The 14,689-nt window shown below is 42.5% G+C and overlaps 1 protein-coding gene across 3 annotated transcripts in view; it reads right to left on the bottom strand.

The window, feature by feature from the left end:
- LOC115163618 (chloride channel protein 2) overlaps nt 1-14,689 on the bottom strand; it is a 182,934-nt gene that overhangs the window by 1,845 nt on the left and 166,400 nt on the right. For all 3 annotated transcript variants that reach the window (XM_029715644.1, XM_029715646.1, XM_029715645.1), the window contains 3 exons: nt 13,169-13,207; nt 9,813-9,917; nt 8,208-8,294 (listed from right to left, as the gene is read on the bottom strand). In XM_029715644.1, coding sequence (XP_029571504.1) covers nt 8,208-8,294; nt 9,813-9,917; nt 13,169-13,207 — 231 coding nt within the window. The remainder of the gene's footprint in view (nt 1-8,207; nt 8,295-9,812; nt 9,918-13,168; nt 13,208-14,689) is intronic.

The raw sequence follows: 14,689 nt of genomic DNA, 5'->3' as shown, positions 1-14,689 counted from the left end.
CTGAATACAACAGGTGTTGACCTGACAGTGAAATGCTGAATACAACAGGTGTAGACCTGACAGTGAAATGCTGAATACAACAGGTGTAGACCTGACAGTGAAATGCTGAATACAACAGGTGTAGACCTGACAGTGAAATGCTTAATACAACAGGTGTTGACCTGACAGTGAAATGCTGAATACAACAGGTGTTGACCTGACAGTGAAATGCTGAATACAACAGGTGTAGACCTGACAGTGAAATGCTGAATACAACAGGTGTAGACCTGACAGTGAAATGCTGAATACAACAGGTGTAGACCTGACAGTGAAATGCTGAATACAACAGGTGTAGACCTGACAGTGAAATGCTGAATACAACAGGTGTAGACCTGACAGTGAAATGCTGAATACAACAGGTGTAGACCTGACAGTGAAATGCTGAATACAACAGGTGTAGACCTGACAGTGAAATGCTGAATACAACAGGTGTAGACCTGACAGTGAAATGCTGAATACAACAGGTGTAGACCTGACAGTGAAATGCTGAATACAACAGGTGTAGACCTGACAGTGAAATGCTGAATACAACAGGTGTAGACCTGACAGTGAAATGCTGAATACAACAGGTGTAGACCTGACAGTGAAATGCTGAATACAACAGGTGTAGACCTGACAGTGAAATGCTGAATACAACAGGTGTAGACCTGACAGTGAAATGCTGAATACAACAGGTGTAGACCTGACAGTGAAATGCTGAATACAACAGGTGTAGACCTGACAGTGAAATGCTGAATACAACAGGTGTAGACCTGACAGTGAAATGCTGAATACAACAGGTGTAGACCTGACAGTGAAATGCTGAATACAACAGGTGTAGACCTGACAGTGAAATGCTGAATACAACAGGTGTAGACCTGACAGTGAAATGCTGAATACAACAGGTGTAGACCTGACAGTGAAATGCTGAATACAACAGGTGTAGACCTGACAGTGAAATGCTGAATACAACAGGTGTAGACCTGACAGTGAAATGCTGAATACAACAGGTGTTGACCTGACAGTGAAATGCTGAATACAACAGGTGTAGACCTGACAGTGAAATGCTGAATACAACAGGTGTAGACCTGACAGTGAAATGCTGAATACAACAGGTGTAGACCTGACAGTGAAATGCTGAATACAACAGGTGGTGACCTGACAGTGAAATGCTGAATACAACAGGTGTAGACCTGACAGTGAAATGCTGAATACAACAGGTGTAGACCTGACAGTGAAATGCTGAATACAACAGGTGTAGACCTGACAGTGAAATGCTGAATACAACAGGTGTAGACCTGACAGTGAAATGCTGAATACAACAGGTGTAGACCTGACAGTGAAATGCTGAATACAACAGGTGTTGACCTGACAGTGAAATGCTGAATACAACAGGTGTAGACCTGACAGTGAAATGCTGAATACAACAGGTGTAGACCTGACAGTGAAATGCTGAATACAACAGGTGTAGACCTGACAGTGAAATGCTGAATACAACAGGTGTTGACCTGACAGTGAAATGCTGAATACAACAGGTGTAGACCTGACAGTGAAATGCTGAATACAACAGGTGTAGACCTGACAGTGAAATGCTGAATACAACAGGTGTAGACCTGACAGTGAAATGCTGAATACAACAGGTGTAGACCTGACAGTGAAATGCTGAATACAACAGGTGTAGTAGACCTTACAGTGAAATGCTGAATACAACAGGTGTAGACCTGACAGTGAAATGCTGAATACAACAGGTGTAGACCTGACAGTGAAATGCTGAATACAACAGGTGTAGACCTGACAGTGAAATGCTGAATACAACAGGTGTAGACCTGACAGTGAAATGCTGAATACAACAGGTGTTGACCTGACAGTGAAATGCTGAATACAACAGGTGTAGACCTGACAGTGAAATGCTGAATACAACAGGTGTAGACCTGACAGTGAAATGCTGAATACAACAGGTGTAGACCTGACAGTGAAATGCTGAATACAACAGGTGTAGACCTGACAGTGAAATGCTGAATACAACAGGTGTAGACCTGACAGTGAAATGCTGAATACAACAGGTGTAGACCTGACAGTGAAATGCTTACTTACAAGCCCTTAAGCAACAATGCAGTTTTAAGAAAAATACCTAAAAGAATAAAGAGCAGCAGTAAATAACAGTAGCGAGGCTATATACAGGGGGTACCGATACAGAGTCAATGTGTGGGGGCACCGGTTAGTCGAGGTAATTTAGGTAATATGTACATGTAGGTAGAGTTATTAAAGTGACTATGCATAAATAATAACAGAGAGTAGCAGCAGAGTAGAAGAGGGGTGGGGGGGCAATGCAAATAGTCTGGGGGGGGGGCAATGCAAATAGTCTGGGTAGCCATTTGATTAGATGTTCAGGAGTCTTATAGCTTGGGGGTAGAAGCTGTTTAGAAGCCTTTGGGGCCTAAACTTGGCGCTCCGGTACCGCTTGCCGTGCGGTAACAGAGAGAACAGTCTATGACTAGGGTGGCTGGAGTCTTTGAACATTTTTAGGGCCTTCCTCTGACACCACCTGGTATAGAGGTCCTGGATGGCAGGAAGCTTGGCCCCGGTGATGTACTGGGTCTCATGCACAACCCTCTGTAGTGCCTCGCAGGCCGAGCAGTTACCATACCAGCCAGTGATGCAACCCGTCAGGAAGCTCTCGATGATGCAGCTGTAGAACCTTTTGATGATCTGAGGACCCATGCCAAATCTTTTCAGTCTCCTGAGGGGGAATAGGTTTTGTTGTGCCCACTTCACAACTGTCTTGGTGTGCTTGGACCATGTTAGTTTGTTGGTGATGTGGACGCCAAGGAACTTGAAGCTCTCAACCTGCTCCATTACAGCCTTGTACAGCGACAGTGTTAAGGAAGTGTAGTCCACAATCATCTCCTTTGTCTTGTACAAAGGAGATGTACTGTACAATCTAGTACAGTATGGAATTCACAGCTAGATATCTTAGAACCATTAAGTTAACTGTCTAAAATGTGTTAAATGCTCTGCGTGTGCATTTGGTTTGCAAACTAAGTAGCTAGTTAGCTATCTAGCTATGTAGTGAGCTTCTTCCATAATCAAGCTTCTCTTGGTAACAGCAGAGAATCCCCTCCTGGATCAAGAGCCTTGCGGTCTAATATTTGTTTTGTGCGTGCAGCAAAATGTAAATAGCATTTTTTTGTTACTTGTATAACTTTATGAACTAGGTGGTCTGTCCTGCAAATACTTTAGTTCAGAGACTATACATTTTCGCAATGCGCTCGTTAGCGTTCTCTGTTGGATTTGACATGTACTTGTTAGCATTGCTAACCTTCGGATTACAAAGGCTCAGTGGGGTATTACAGAATATCCCGGTATGGCACAAGGTCGGAATGACAATCAGGTTACTGCCCAAGCCTATAATAAAGTAAAGGCGGACACATTTTATGGTTATGAAACTCAACATTTATTTGACCAAACAATAGCCCTGATCAGACATCATGTCATATACTCCATCCCTCTCCTTCCCCAACAATGACAGATGTCTTGGAAACAGCTGTTTCTAAACAGAGACACAGGCTGCACACACACCCTCCCTGTGTATCCAGTTATTAGGAGGCATAAGGAGAGCTGAATGCAGTAATACTGTGTGACAGAGACAAGAGGCGAGGAGAGTTGAGGCGAGGGGAGGAGATGAGGGGAGGCGAGGCTCATCTCACTGCTGTTTTTGTCTGCTTGTCTAATACCAAATAAAAGGCCTAAATGTCAGCCAGTGGAACAACACTGTGCTTAGCAACATTCTCCCGTTTTACAGCCAATTCACAAAGACAGAGTGCTTCTTTCTGTTTTGTTTGTGAAGGGAGCGAGAGAGTGAGAGCGAGAGAGAAAGAACAAGAGGCAGACAGAAGAGAGACTGCAAGGAACATTAACCAGTCATTTGTCTCGCTGTCTGTCACCAATTGAATGTCCGGAAAGAGCCGAGCTCATTAATGCGGACTGTGTGTGTGATGGTGGTGACAGTTCCCTTTCAGTCAGTCAACTTCGGTACAACATACACTACATGGCCAAAAGTATGTGGACATCCCTTCAAATTAGTGGATTCAACTATTTCAGCCACATCCGTTGCTGACAGGTGTATAAAACCCAGCACACAGCCATGCAATCTCCATTGACTTTCAATGTGGCACCGTCATAGGATTCCACCTTTCCAACAAGTCAGTCCGTCAAATTTCTGCCCCGCTAGAGCTGCCCCGGTCAACTGTAAGTGCTGTTATTGTGAAGTGGAAACGTATAGGAGCAACAATGGCTCAGCAGCAAAGTGGTAGGACACTAACTCACAGAACGTGACTGTTGAAGCGCGTAAAAATCGTCTGCCCTCAGTTGCAACACTCACTACTGAGTTCCAAACTGCCTCTGGAAGCAATGGCAGCACAAGAACTGTTCGTCGGGAGCTTCATGAAATGGGTTTTCATGGCCGAGCAGCCGCACACAAGCCTAAGATCAGCATGCGCAATGCCAAGCGTCGGCTGGAGTGGTGTAAAGCTCTCCACCATTGGACTCTGGAGCAGTGGAAACACATTCTCTGGAGTGATGAATCACGTTTCACCATCTGGCAGTTTGATGGTCGAATCTGGGTTTGGCGGATGCCAGGAGAACGCTACCTGCCCGGATGCATAGTGCCTTCTGCAAAGTTTGGTTGAGGAGCAATAATGGTCTGGGGCTGTAGTTCATGGTTCAGGTTAGGCAGCTTAGTTCCAGTGAAGGGAAATCTTAACGCTACAGCGTACAATGACATTCAAGACAATTCTGTGCTTCCAACTTCGTGGCAACAGTTTGGGGAAGGTCCTTTCCTGTTTCAGCATGACAATGCCCCCATGCACAAGGCGAGATCCATACAGAATCACCCAACATCAGTGCCCAACCTCACTAATGCTCGCGGCTGAATGGCAGAAAGTGCCCGCAGCAATGTTCCAACATCTAGTGGAAAGCCTTCCCAGAAGAGTGTGGCGGCAGGTAGCCTAGTGGTTAGAGCATTGGACCAGTAACCGAAAGGTTGCTGGATTGAATCCCTGAGCTGACAAGGTAAAAATCTGTCTTTTGGCCCCTGAACAAGCTAGTTAACCCACTGTTCCCAAGTAGGCTGTCATTGCCTATTTAAATAAAGGCTACAATTAAATAATTGAGTGGAGGCTGGATTGGGGGGACCAACTCCTTATTAATGCCCGTGATTTTGGAATGAGATGTTGACGAGCCGGTGTCCACATACTTTTGTGGTGTACTATGGGGGGAGTTGCACTCTCATGACCTCGGTTGAAGTAACTAAAATCACGGCTGAGAAGGCCAATGAAATCCGTTGTGGTCGGATGGGGCTGGATTCCATTTCTCCACAGTATGTTGTTCCGAAGTTGACTGACTGAAAGTGGTCCCTCAAAACTGCGGGCATGAGCGGCTGCGCACTTCCTGCAAGGACTGCTGCGTAGCATAAATGCCATGTCGCGCAGAGACTCAAGAGATTGAACTTCACTGAGTTTGCACTATATAGATAGTTTTTCTGTGATCAAATCAACATTATATCAGCCCCTTTTCAACGCAACAAACCAAAACAAATCTAACTCTGCAAGATTGAGTCTGTGATTTTGTTGTAGGCAGAGACAGACCGCAACGGAGTAGAATTATTTTGGCAGCGGTAGCCCACTAGCAGACTTTCTATCCCCCGCGAGTGAATGCACTTTTCTGTTCATATCAGAGCCGCGCGGGTGCGCATTTGTTGACATTCTTTGCTAGTTAGCGAGTTATTGGACAAGTTTTATAGATCAGCAATGGGGAATTACTGCTTCCCACAAGAGCACATTTCATGCTGTCTTTAAAAAAACAGTCAGGTATAAAGCTTACGTCTTAACTAAAGGGGCAGTGTTGTATTTAGAGACAGGCTTGAATATGCAAATAAGCCAATAGGCAGAGGGGTTAAACCTGTTAAGGTGTAGGGGGCAGTATTTTCACGGCCGGATAAAAAACGTACCCAAATTAAACTGGTTACTACTAGAATAACTAGAATATGCATAGTATTAGTAGATTTGGATAGAAAACACTCTGAAGTTTCAGTTTCTAAAACTGTTTGAATGATGTCTGTGAGTATAACAGAACTCATATGGCAGGCAAAAACCTGAGAAAAATCCAACCAGGAAGTGGAAAATCTGATAATTGTAGTTCTTCTATCAAAACTACAGTGTCTGTGGGGTCACGTGGCACTTCCTAAGGCTTCAATTGGCTGTCAAAAGCCTTCAGAAAGTTTTTTCATCCGTCTCCTGTAACTGGGCAGAGAAAAGGAGCTCAGTCAATGAGTGGACTGCCTGAGGACCAAGGGATTGAAGATGCTCGGTCCTGCGACCGCGCCCTTCCTTCTTTTTCTTCTTGATTGAATACGCTATTGTCCGGTTGGAATATTATCGCAATTTAACAATGTTTGACATGCTTCTAAGAACGGTAATGGAACATTTGGACTTTTTGTGTCTCGAATTGCGCTCGCGCGTTATGCCTTTGGATAGTGACCTGAACGCACGAACAAAACGGAGGTATTTGGACATAAATAGTAGCAGTCCTGGGAGTGCATTCTGACGAAGATCAGCAAAGGTAAGAGAATATTTATAATACTAATTCTGAGCTTAGGTGACCCCAGAACATGGCGGGTGTCTGTATAGCTTGCTTTGATGGCGAGCTATGTACTCAGAATATTGAAATATGTGCTTTCGCCGAAAAGCTATTTTAAAATCTGACACAGCGGTTGCATAAAGGAGTACTGTATCTATAATTCTTAAAATAATTGTTATGTATTTTGTCAATGTTTATGATGAGCATTTTTGTAAATTGATGTGCACATTCACCGGCAGTTTTGGTGGGAATACATTTTCTGAACATCACGCGCCAATGTAAAATGCTGTTTTTGGATATAAATATGAACTTTAACAAATAAAACATACATGTATTGTGTAACATGATGTCCTAGGAGTGTCATCTGATGAAGATCGTCAAAGGTTAGTGCTTCATTTAGCTGTGTTTTGGGTTTTTGTGACATATCTCCTTGCTTGGAAAATGGCTGTGTGGTTATTTTTGTCTATGTACTCTCCTAACATAATCTAATGTTTTGCTTTCGCTGTAAAGCCTTTTTGAAATCGGACAATGTGGTTACATTAAGGAGAAGTGTATCTTTAAAATGGTGTAAAATAGTCATATGTTTGAGAAATTGAAATTATTAGATTTTTGATGTTTTGTATTTCGCGCCCTGCTGTTCCATTGGATGTTCCGCTAGCGGAACGCCTGTCCTCAACAGGTTTTAAAGTAAGGTAATAATAATTATCTGTATGGTAATAATAATTCATTGTTTTTTGTAAAGTGTTTTTTTTTTGCATCATACAACACAATACAATGACATTTACAGTCACCTATTTGGTCCATGGTGTTACAGGCCAAGTAAAAAATAATGAATTAATGTCAAGCCCTTCATAATGTAAAAACGTTTTTAGAAGTCTCATGCAATGTAGGTCTGCATTGAACACCACATATAGGCTACTGTAGGCTATATCATAGAAATCAAAAGCTATTTCCATGTGATAATGCTATGTGATTTGCTCTATTGGTTTTGTTGGTAGGCCTACACTATGCTCAAATAGCCACAATATCTTATTGGCTACTGTCTAAAGCTGTAAGGGTACAGCCTCAGTGTTCACTGTAAATGTGCACCGGAAGATGCACAAAATTCTCACAATGTTCAAGTTTCCGTTCACAAGACCTAAAATTTGCTCAGTGACCCCAAAAATTTGAGGGAACATTGGTTATCACTATAACTACTGTTCCCTGAAGGAGGAAAACAAGGTACAACACCTGTTTGGCCCCACACGTTCCTGGGGTCGGTGACGAGCGGTATTAAATTGAAGGAATGAATCCGAGCCTCACACTTATCACCAGCGAGGCGCGGATTTCATTGGCCTTGTCAGGCCTGATTTTAGTTCCTTCAACCGAAGTCTCAAGAGTGGGACACCACCCCTCCTTCAGGGAACAGTAGTTATAGTCATAATGTTACGTTATGCAGATGATTGTGACAGTGAGGAAGATGATGATGATCATGTCATGATGCTGTAAGTGATGATGATGATGGGACAGTGTCTTGTTGATGTGGTCAACTCCAGGTGATCAGTGTCACTCACCTCTTTGAGGGACACCACTCCAATGAGTCGTCCGATGCTGGTGACATAGGCATGGTCCAACCCAAGCAGAGAGAAGATTGTGTGGGTCTGGGGACAAGAGAACAACACACTTAGAACCAACTGCTACAACACTTAGAAACAATATTTAGAACACTCAGAACCAACAGCTAAAACTGTTAGAATCAACACTTAGAACACTTGGAACAAACACCTTAAACTGCTCGAACACAACCAACCATAGATTCCATTTTGACATTCCTTTAGAGACATAGCCTCCTGTGAAAATCTTTGAGCAGCTGTTAAACAACAGCAGTTAGTGCATTACAACAGTCAGCTCAGTGGTCATTGGAGAGCTGCATGGTGTGCAGGCTCCTTCCTCATTCAACTAATGAAGTAATCAGCAAGTAATCAAAAGGAATCACCTTGATTAGTGTAATCAGGTGTTTGAGCACCACTGAGCTAAATTGTTGTGAAAGGTACAACATCCCTACTGATACTATAAACTGCTAGAACGTCAAGTGAACCACACAGACAGCAGCTTGAGCCTAAACCCAAATCACAGGGAATATAACTACCTTATTGTCATTTAAATATTTAATGCAATGGGAGTTTTCCATTACAATGTACCAGGAAACAAACAACACAAACATACAGTAGCATGGAATACACATCACCCAGACTGACAGACACAAGAGAACAAACACAAGTTTCCATAAGACACACACACACACACACACACACACACACAGGACAAAATCTGAATTGATGCAATAACGCTAAATAGAAAGAAGGGTTTATAAGAACATGCACCACAGTTGAATGTAAAAGTTGTCAAAAATATAAATTAGTAAAGTAAAGTACAGATACCTCAAAAAACGACTTAAGTACTTTATACCACTGACTAGTTTGATGGTTGTACTACCATTAATTATCCCATTGACAATCACCCATATTAGCATACTTATTTCATTTCAAACTTCACATTTGTCTAGTATAGGCTACTTATCGTAATGAACGACAGCAAAATGCCTGCGATAAGTGATCGAGATGGTCGGTTTCGGTTTAGCGTTCCAGCTCTAGAGCATGCGCACATGCACACACTAATATGTGGAGGGAGACTGTATGTGGTATTGGGTGTTGGCAGTGTGCGGTGAGGAAGGTTGAGAGAGGGGAGAGCTTGATGGATTGGTGCAGAATCACACTCTTAAATGTTTAAACAGCAGGCACACAGAGCAGGGAGGTGAGTATGGGAGAAGAGAGGAAAAGAGGGGGTGGGGCATTACGAATGGAGGACATTAGGCCTGCCAGGCAAATGAGATTGAGTGTGTGTGTGTGTAAAAACGCTCTGTAGTGTGCATGTGAGTGTGTTTGTGTGTATGTGAGTGTGTGTCGCAGTAGGAAAACTAAATCACCACTGCTCAAAAGCCTCCCCTGTGTATGTGTGTGCTTGTGTGTGTGCGCGTGTGCGCTTGCAATGCAGTGGTTATAATAGAATTAACACAGGACTATCCATCTACAATACTCATTTTACAATATTAATCCTGGAGCTATTTAGTCAAAAGGGGGTTGTACTGAGCAGCATAATTAACAGACAGACAGACAGACCTTATGTAGTGAGGTGCGCTCCACCAGTTGGAAGGGGGCAGGGTCGATCTTGCAGTTGTCAAAGTTCACCTGCTCGTCAAGCTGGTTCTCCTCCCACTCTGCAATCTGCAAACCCAATGAAGAGGAGAGTGGAGAGAAACATTATGGAAGTACTCAAACCCTCGTAGACACATAGAATGCTTAAATGGTCTTTACATCCATGGTGATAAAAGAACGGATATGGCTTTTATCTTTAATTCAGTAAGGGATTCATTCATATTTCAGAAGATAAAAACATTCCTTTTTAATGCCTTAAACTCCAATGATTGTTAACAATATGGGCTTCATCAAATGTAAATGCTAATAGCCTAGCAAATATGAGAGTGATATGCATAATAAGCATGGTATCAGCTGAAATAATAAATTATGGAATAATGTTCAGAACAAAGGTGAGAATAAAACAGTTCAAGCGCTTATCAGTGGAAACCTTTCAGACTATGTAAATTGAGGTACCACCAAGCATTTTAGCTTTAATCTAAAATCCAAATGATCCTAATAGCAACCAAATCACTTTGCAAACCCCAACACTAATCTCAATCCCTATCCTACCCCATTCATTAGACAGTATATATATATATATATATATATATATATATATATATATATATATATATATACACACTACCGGTCGAAAGTTTTTTTCTTTATTTTTACTATTTTCTACATTGTAGAATAATAGTGAAGACATCAAAACTATGAAATAACACATATGGAATCATGTAGTAACCAAAAAAGTGTTAAACAAATCAAAATACACTACTGTTCAAAAGTTTGGTGTCACTTAGAAATGTCCTTGTTTTTGAAAGAAAAGCACATTTTTGTTCATTAAAATAACATCAAATTGATCAGAAATACAGTGTAGACATTGTTAATGTTGTAAATGAGTATTGTAGCTGGAAATGGCACATTTTTTATGGAATATCTTCTAATAGCCACCCTTTTCCTTGATGACAGCTTTGCACACTCTTGGCATTCTCTCAACCAGTGTCACGCCCTGACTATAGAGAGCCCTTGGTTCTCTATGGTGTTTAGGTCAGAGTGTGACTAGGGGGGTGTTCTAGTCATTGTATTTCTATGTTGGTGAGTTGTATGGTTCCCAATTAGAGGCAGCTGGTAATCGTTGCCTCTAATTGGGGATCATATTTAGGTAGCCTTAAATCCACCTGTGTTTTGTGGGATATTGTTTTGTTTAGTGCATTGTGTGCTATGAACGGCATGTTCATTTTGGTCTTTGTTGTTTTGTTATTCTTCACATTAAAATAAAATATGTGGAACTATACACACGCTGCGCTTTGGTCCCATCCTTTTGAAGAACGTGACAACCAGCTTCATGCGGAATGCTTTTCCAACAGTCTTGAAGGAGTTCCCACACATGCTGAGCACTTGTTGGATGCTTTTCCTTCACTCTGTGGTCTGACTCATCCCAAACCATCTCAATTTGGTTGGGGGGTTGTGGAGGCCAGGTCATTTGATGCAGCACTCCATCACTCTTCTTCTTGGTAAAATAGCCCTTACACAGGCTGGAGGTGTGTTGGGTCACTGTCATGTTAAAAAATAAATGCTAGTCCCACTAAGCCCAAACCAGATGGGATGGCATATCGCTTGAGAATGCTGTGGTAGCCATGCTGGTTGTTCTTTGAATTCTAAACAAATCACAGACAGTGTCACCAGCAAAGAAACCCCACACTATAACACCTCCTCCTCCTCCATGCTTTACGGTGGGAAATACACATGCAGAGATCATCCGTTCACCCACACCGCGTCTCACAAAGACACAGCGATTGGAACCAAAAATCTCCAATTTGGACTCTAGACCAAAGGACAAATTTCCGCCGGTCTAATGTCCATTGCTCGTATTGCTTGGCCCAAGCAAGTCTCTTCTTCTTATAGTCCTTTAGTAGTGGTTTCTTTGCAGATATTTGACAATGAAGGCCTGATACACACAGTCTCCTGTGAACAGCTGATGTTGAGATGTGTCTGTTACTTGAACTCTGTGAAGCATTTATTTGGCCTGCAATTTCTGAGGCTGGTAACTCTGATGAACTTATCCTCTGCAGCATAGGTAACTCTGGGTCTTCCTTTCCTGTGGCGGTCCTCATGAGAGCCAGTTTCATCATAGCGCTTGATGGTTTTTGTGACTGCACTTGAAGAAACTTTCAAAGTTCTTGAAATTTTCCGTGTTGACTGACCTTCACGTCTTAAAGTAATGATGGACTGTTGTTTCTCTTTGCTTATTTGAGCTGTTCTTTCCATAATATGGACTTGGTTTTTACCAAGTAGGGCTATCTTCTGTATACCCCCCCTACAGTGTCACAACACAACTGATTGGCTGAAATGCATTAAGAAGGAAAGAAATTCCACAAATGAACTTTTAAGAAGGCACACCTGTTAATTGAAATGCATTCCAGAGTCCCTCCCCAATAAATTGTTCTGAAGTGTCCGTCCTATATCTATAGATATAAGAAAGATCAGGAAACAATTTATTATTAATATGTATTTAACCCCTTATTTTTGGCACTGAAGAGTCTCCATATATACTTCCATAAGGTTTTTCAACTGGTACTGGGGGACCTTCACACAAGTCGTGTGAGCCCTGTGGGCGTCCAAGAGCAAAACAACATGTACATGTTCGTGAAAGTCTCACCTTTCCACAGAGGGGTATTAGTGTGTAGCCCAAACTGTTCGGACACTACAGACAGAAGTTGGCAGATCGGCTGTACCGACTTCCGACGAGTCCCAAGACGCTTGTGGTGGTCGTAGAGTCTCCTCTTTCCATAGAGGGGTCATATCGTTCGGATGCTACAGACAATTATGTGAGAAGACCAATTTTCGGGATGTCTCATGGTCTGACAAACACCGCTCTCTTGCTCTGTCAGCTTTCATCACAGATGTCTCATGGTCTGACAAACACCGCTCTAGCTCTGTCACCTTTCACCGCTGATGCGGAAGTGCGACATAGGCGAATGCAGTGGATTGAGACACATCCAATGCAAAAAAAACCCGGATCTCTCTAGCTTAAACTGACCATTTTTTAATTGGGATTTTTGTATTATACTAATTAGATGTCCACTGGGGCGCGGACATCGACCTTAGAGGTTGTTGCCTGTTTCATTTGGCCAAACAGTGCCTGGCTGTGGTCTCTGGTGCAGAGATAATAGATGCCCATCTAGTTTCCAGCTTTGATAAAGCTCTTCATACACAGTGACATATTATTCCCCTGATAACCAATCAATACACCGTAGCATAGACATAGACAGCATTGACACATCCTGAGAGAAAAGGGAGAAAGAGTGAGAGAAAGTGTTGTACGGTCTCACCTCTCTGATGGTCATGTCATCATCCACATCCAAGTCATCCTGAGAGGAGAGGGACAGGAAACAGATCAACACACTTCCACTGCAAACACACACCAAAAAATACTTGTACGCACTGCCGCACACAAGCGCTACAGACATGTACAACGTCTAAATTACAGTAAATAACTTAAAATACAAAACCAATGACACACAGTACACTCATACCACAAAGAAAACACTTGTCCATGTCGTGGCCACATAGCGGTCAAACTGAACACAGTTACAAAATGAAAAGGTGGATGGAGAGATGTGACAAGAGAGACTAAATGAATAACTACACAGATGGCCATGGTGTGGGTTGAAAACGTACTTGAAACAGATGAGGATAATAATGGGTTGCATTCATAAACAGTGCTTTTCACAAGGTCTCAAAGTACAGATGGGATGATTGGCACTAAAGGATTTGACCATGGAGTGATGATGGCCACAGTTTGGATATATGCCGGGCGGGCCTGAAAACCTGAGAGAGTTCTACAGTGCTGAGTGGTACTTTAGTGTGTGTGTGTGGGTCAATGTCAAAAGGTGTGTGTAGAGCCCAATTCGGACAGGGTACGTTTTCTGGGGGAGCTCAGGTTATATAATTAAGTGCACAAGCACAAATCACCACATCCATCATTTTCGTCCCGTCCGAATCTGCCACGTCAGTCATTTTTGTTTGGCAGGAAGATTATTGGGCTCCCGAGTGGCGCAGTGGTCTAAGACATTGCATCTCCACCACTGCAATACCTGGTTCAAATCCAGGCTGCATTACATCTGGCTGTGATTGGGAGTCCCATAGGGAGATGTACAATTGGCTCAGTGTTGCTTGGGTAGGCTGTCATTGTAAATAAGAATTTGTTCTTAACTGACTTGCCTACTTAAATAAATAAAAAATGTTGTTAAAACCTACTGTTTTTCGGGAAAATCCCAGGTCCTGTCCCGTGCGAATCGTCATCCCTATGTTTTGAGGGATATTACAGAGTTTAACAGGTGCTGCACCCAGTTTGGGTTAGAACATGGGAACAAATTGATCCTTTAAACAAAGTGCTATGCACGTAGCATACAGATTAATGATCCGTTTTGTCACATATCAACTTTCCTAGAGCCATACTTCTCTTTTAAAAGATGACGTGGACAATATTGTGCCGATGATTGCCAAATATGTCAGTTAATTAAATGTCTGCATAGATTATGGTTCTTGATATGCATTATTATTTTGACTTTCTCTGAACTGAAGGCCATCAGGCCAATATTAGGCTATCCCTGGACATCATAACTGAAGGTCATCAGGCCAATATTAGTCTATCCCTGGACATCATAACTGAAGGCCATCAGGCCAATATTAGGCTATCCCTGGACATCATAACTGAAGGCCATCAGGCCAATATTAGGCTATCCCTGGACATCATAACTCAAGGCCATCAGGCCAATATTAGGCTATCCCTGGACATTGTAAATATCTTCACGCCTAGAAGAGCCTCCAGGCTACTGTCAAAACGGTCA

The sequence above is a fragment of the Salmo trutta genome, chromosome 26 (assembly GCF_901001165.1).
Source record: "Salmo trutta chromosome 26, fSalTru1.1, whole genome shotgun sequence".
NCBI classification, from domain to species: Eukaryota; Metazoa; Chordata; class Actinopteri; order Salmoniformes; family Salmonidae; genus Salmo; species Salmo trutta.
This window is presented reverse-complemented; position numbering and strand designations above follow the sequence as displayed.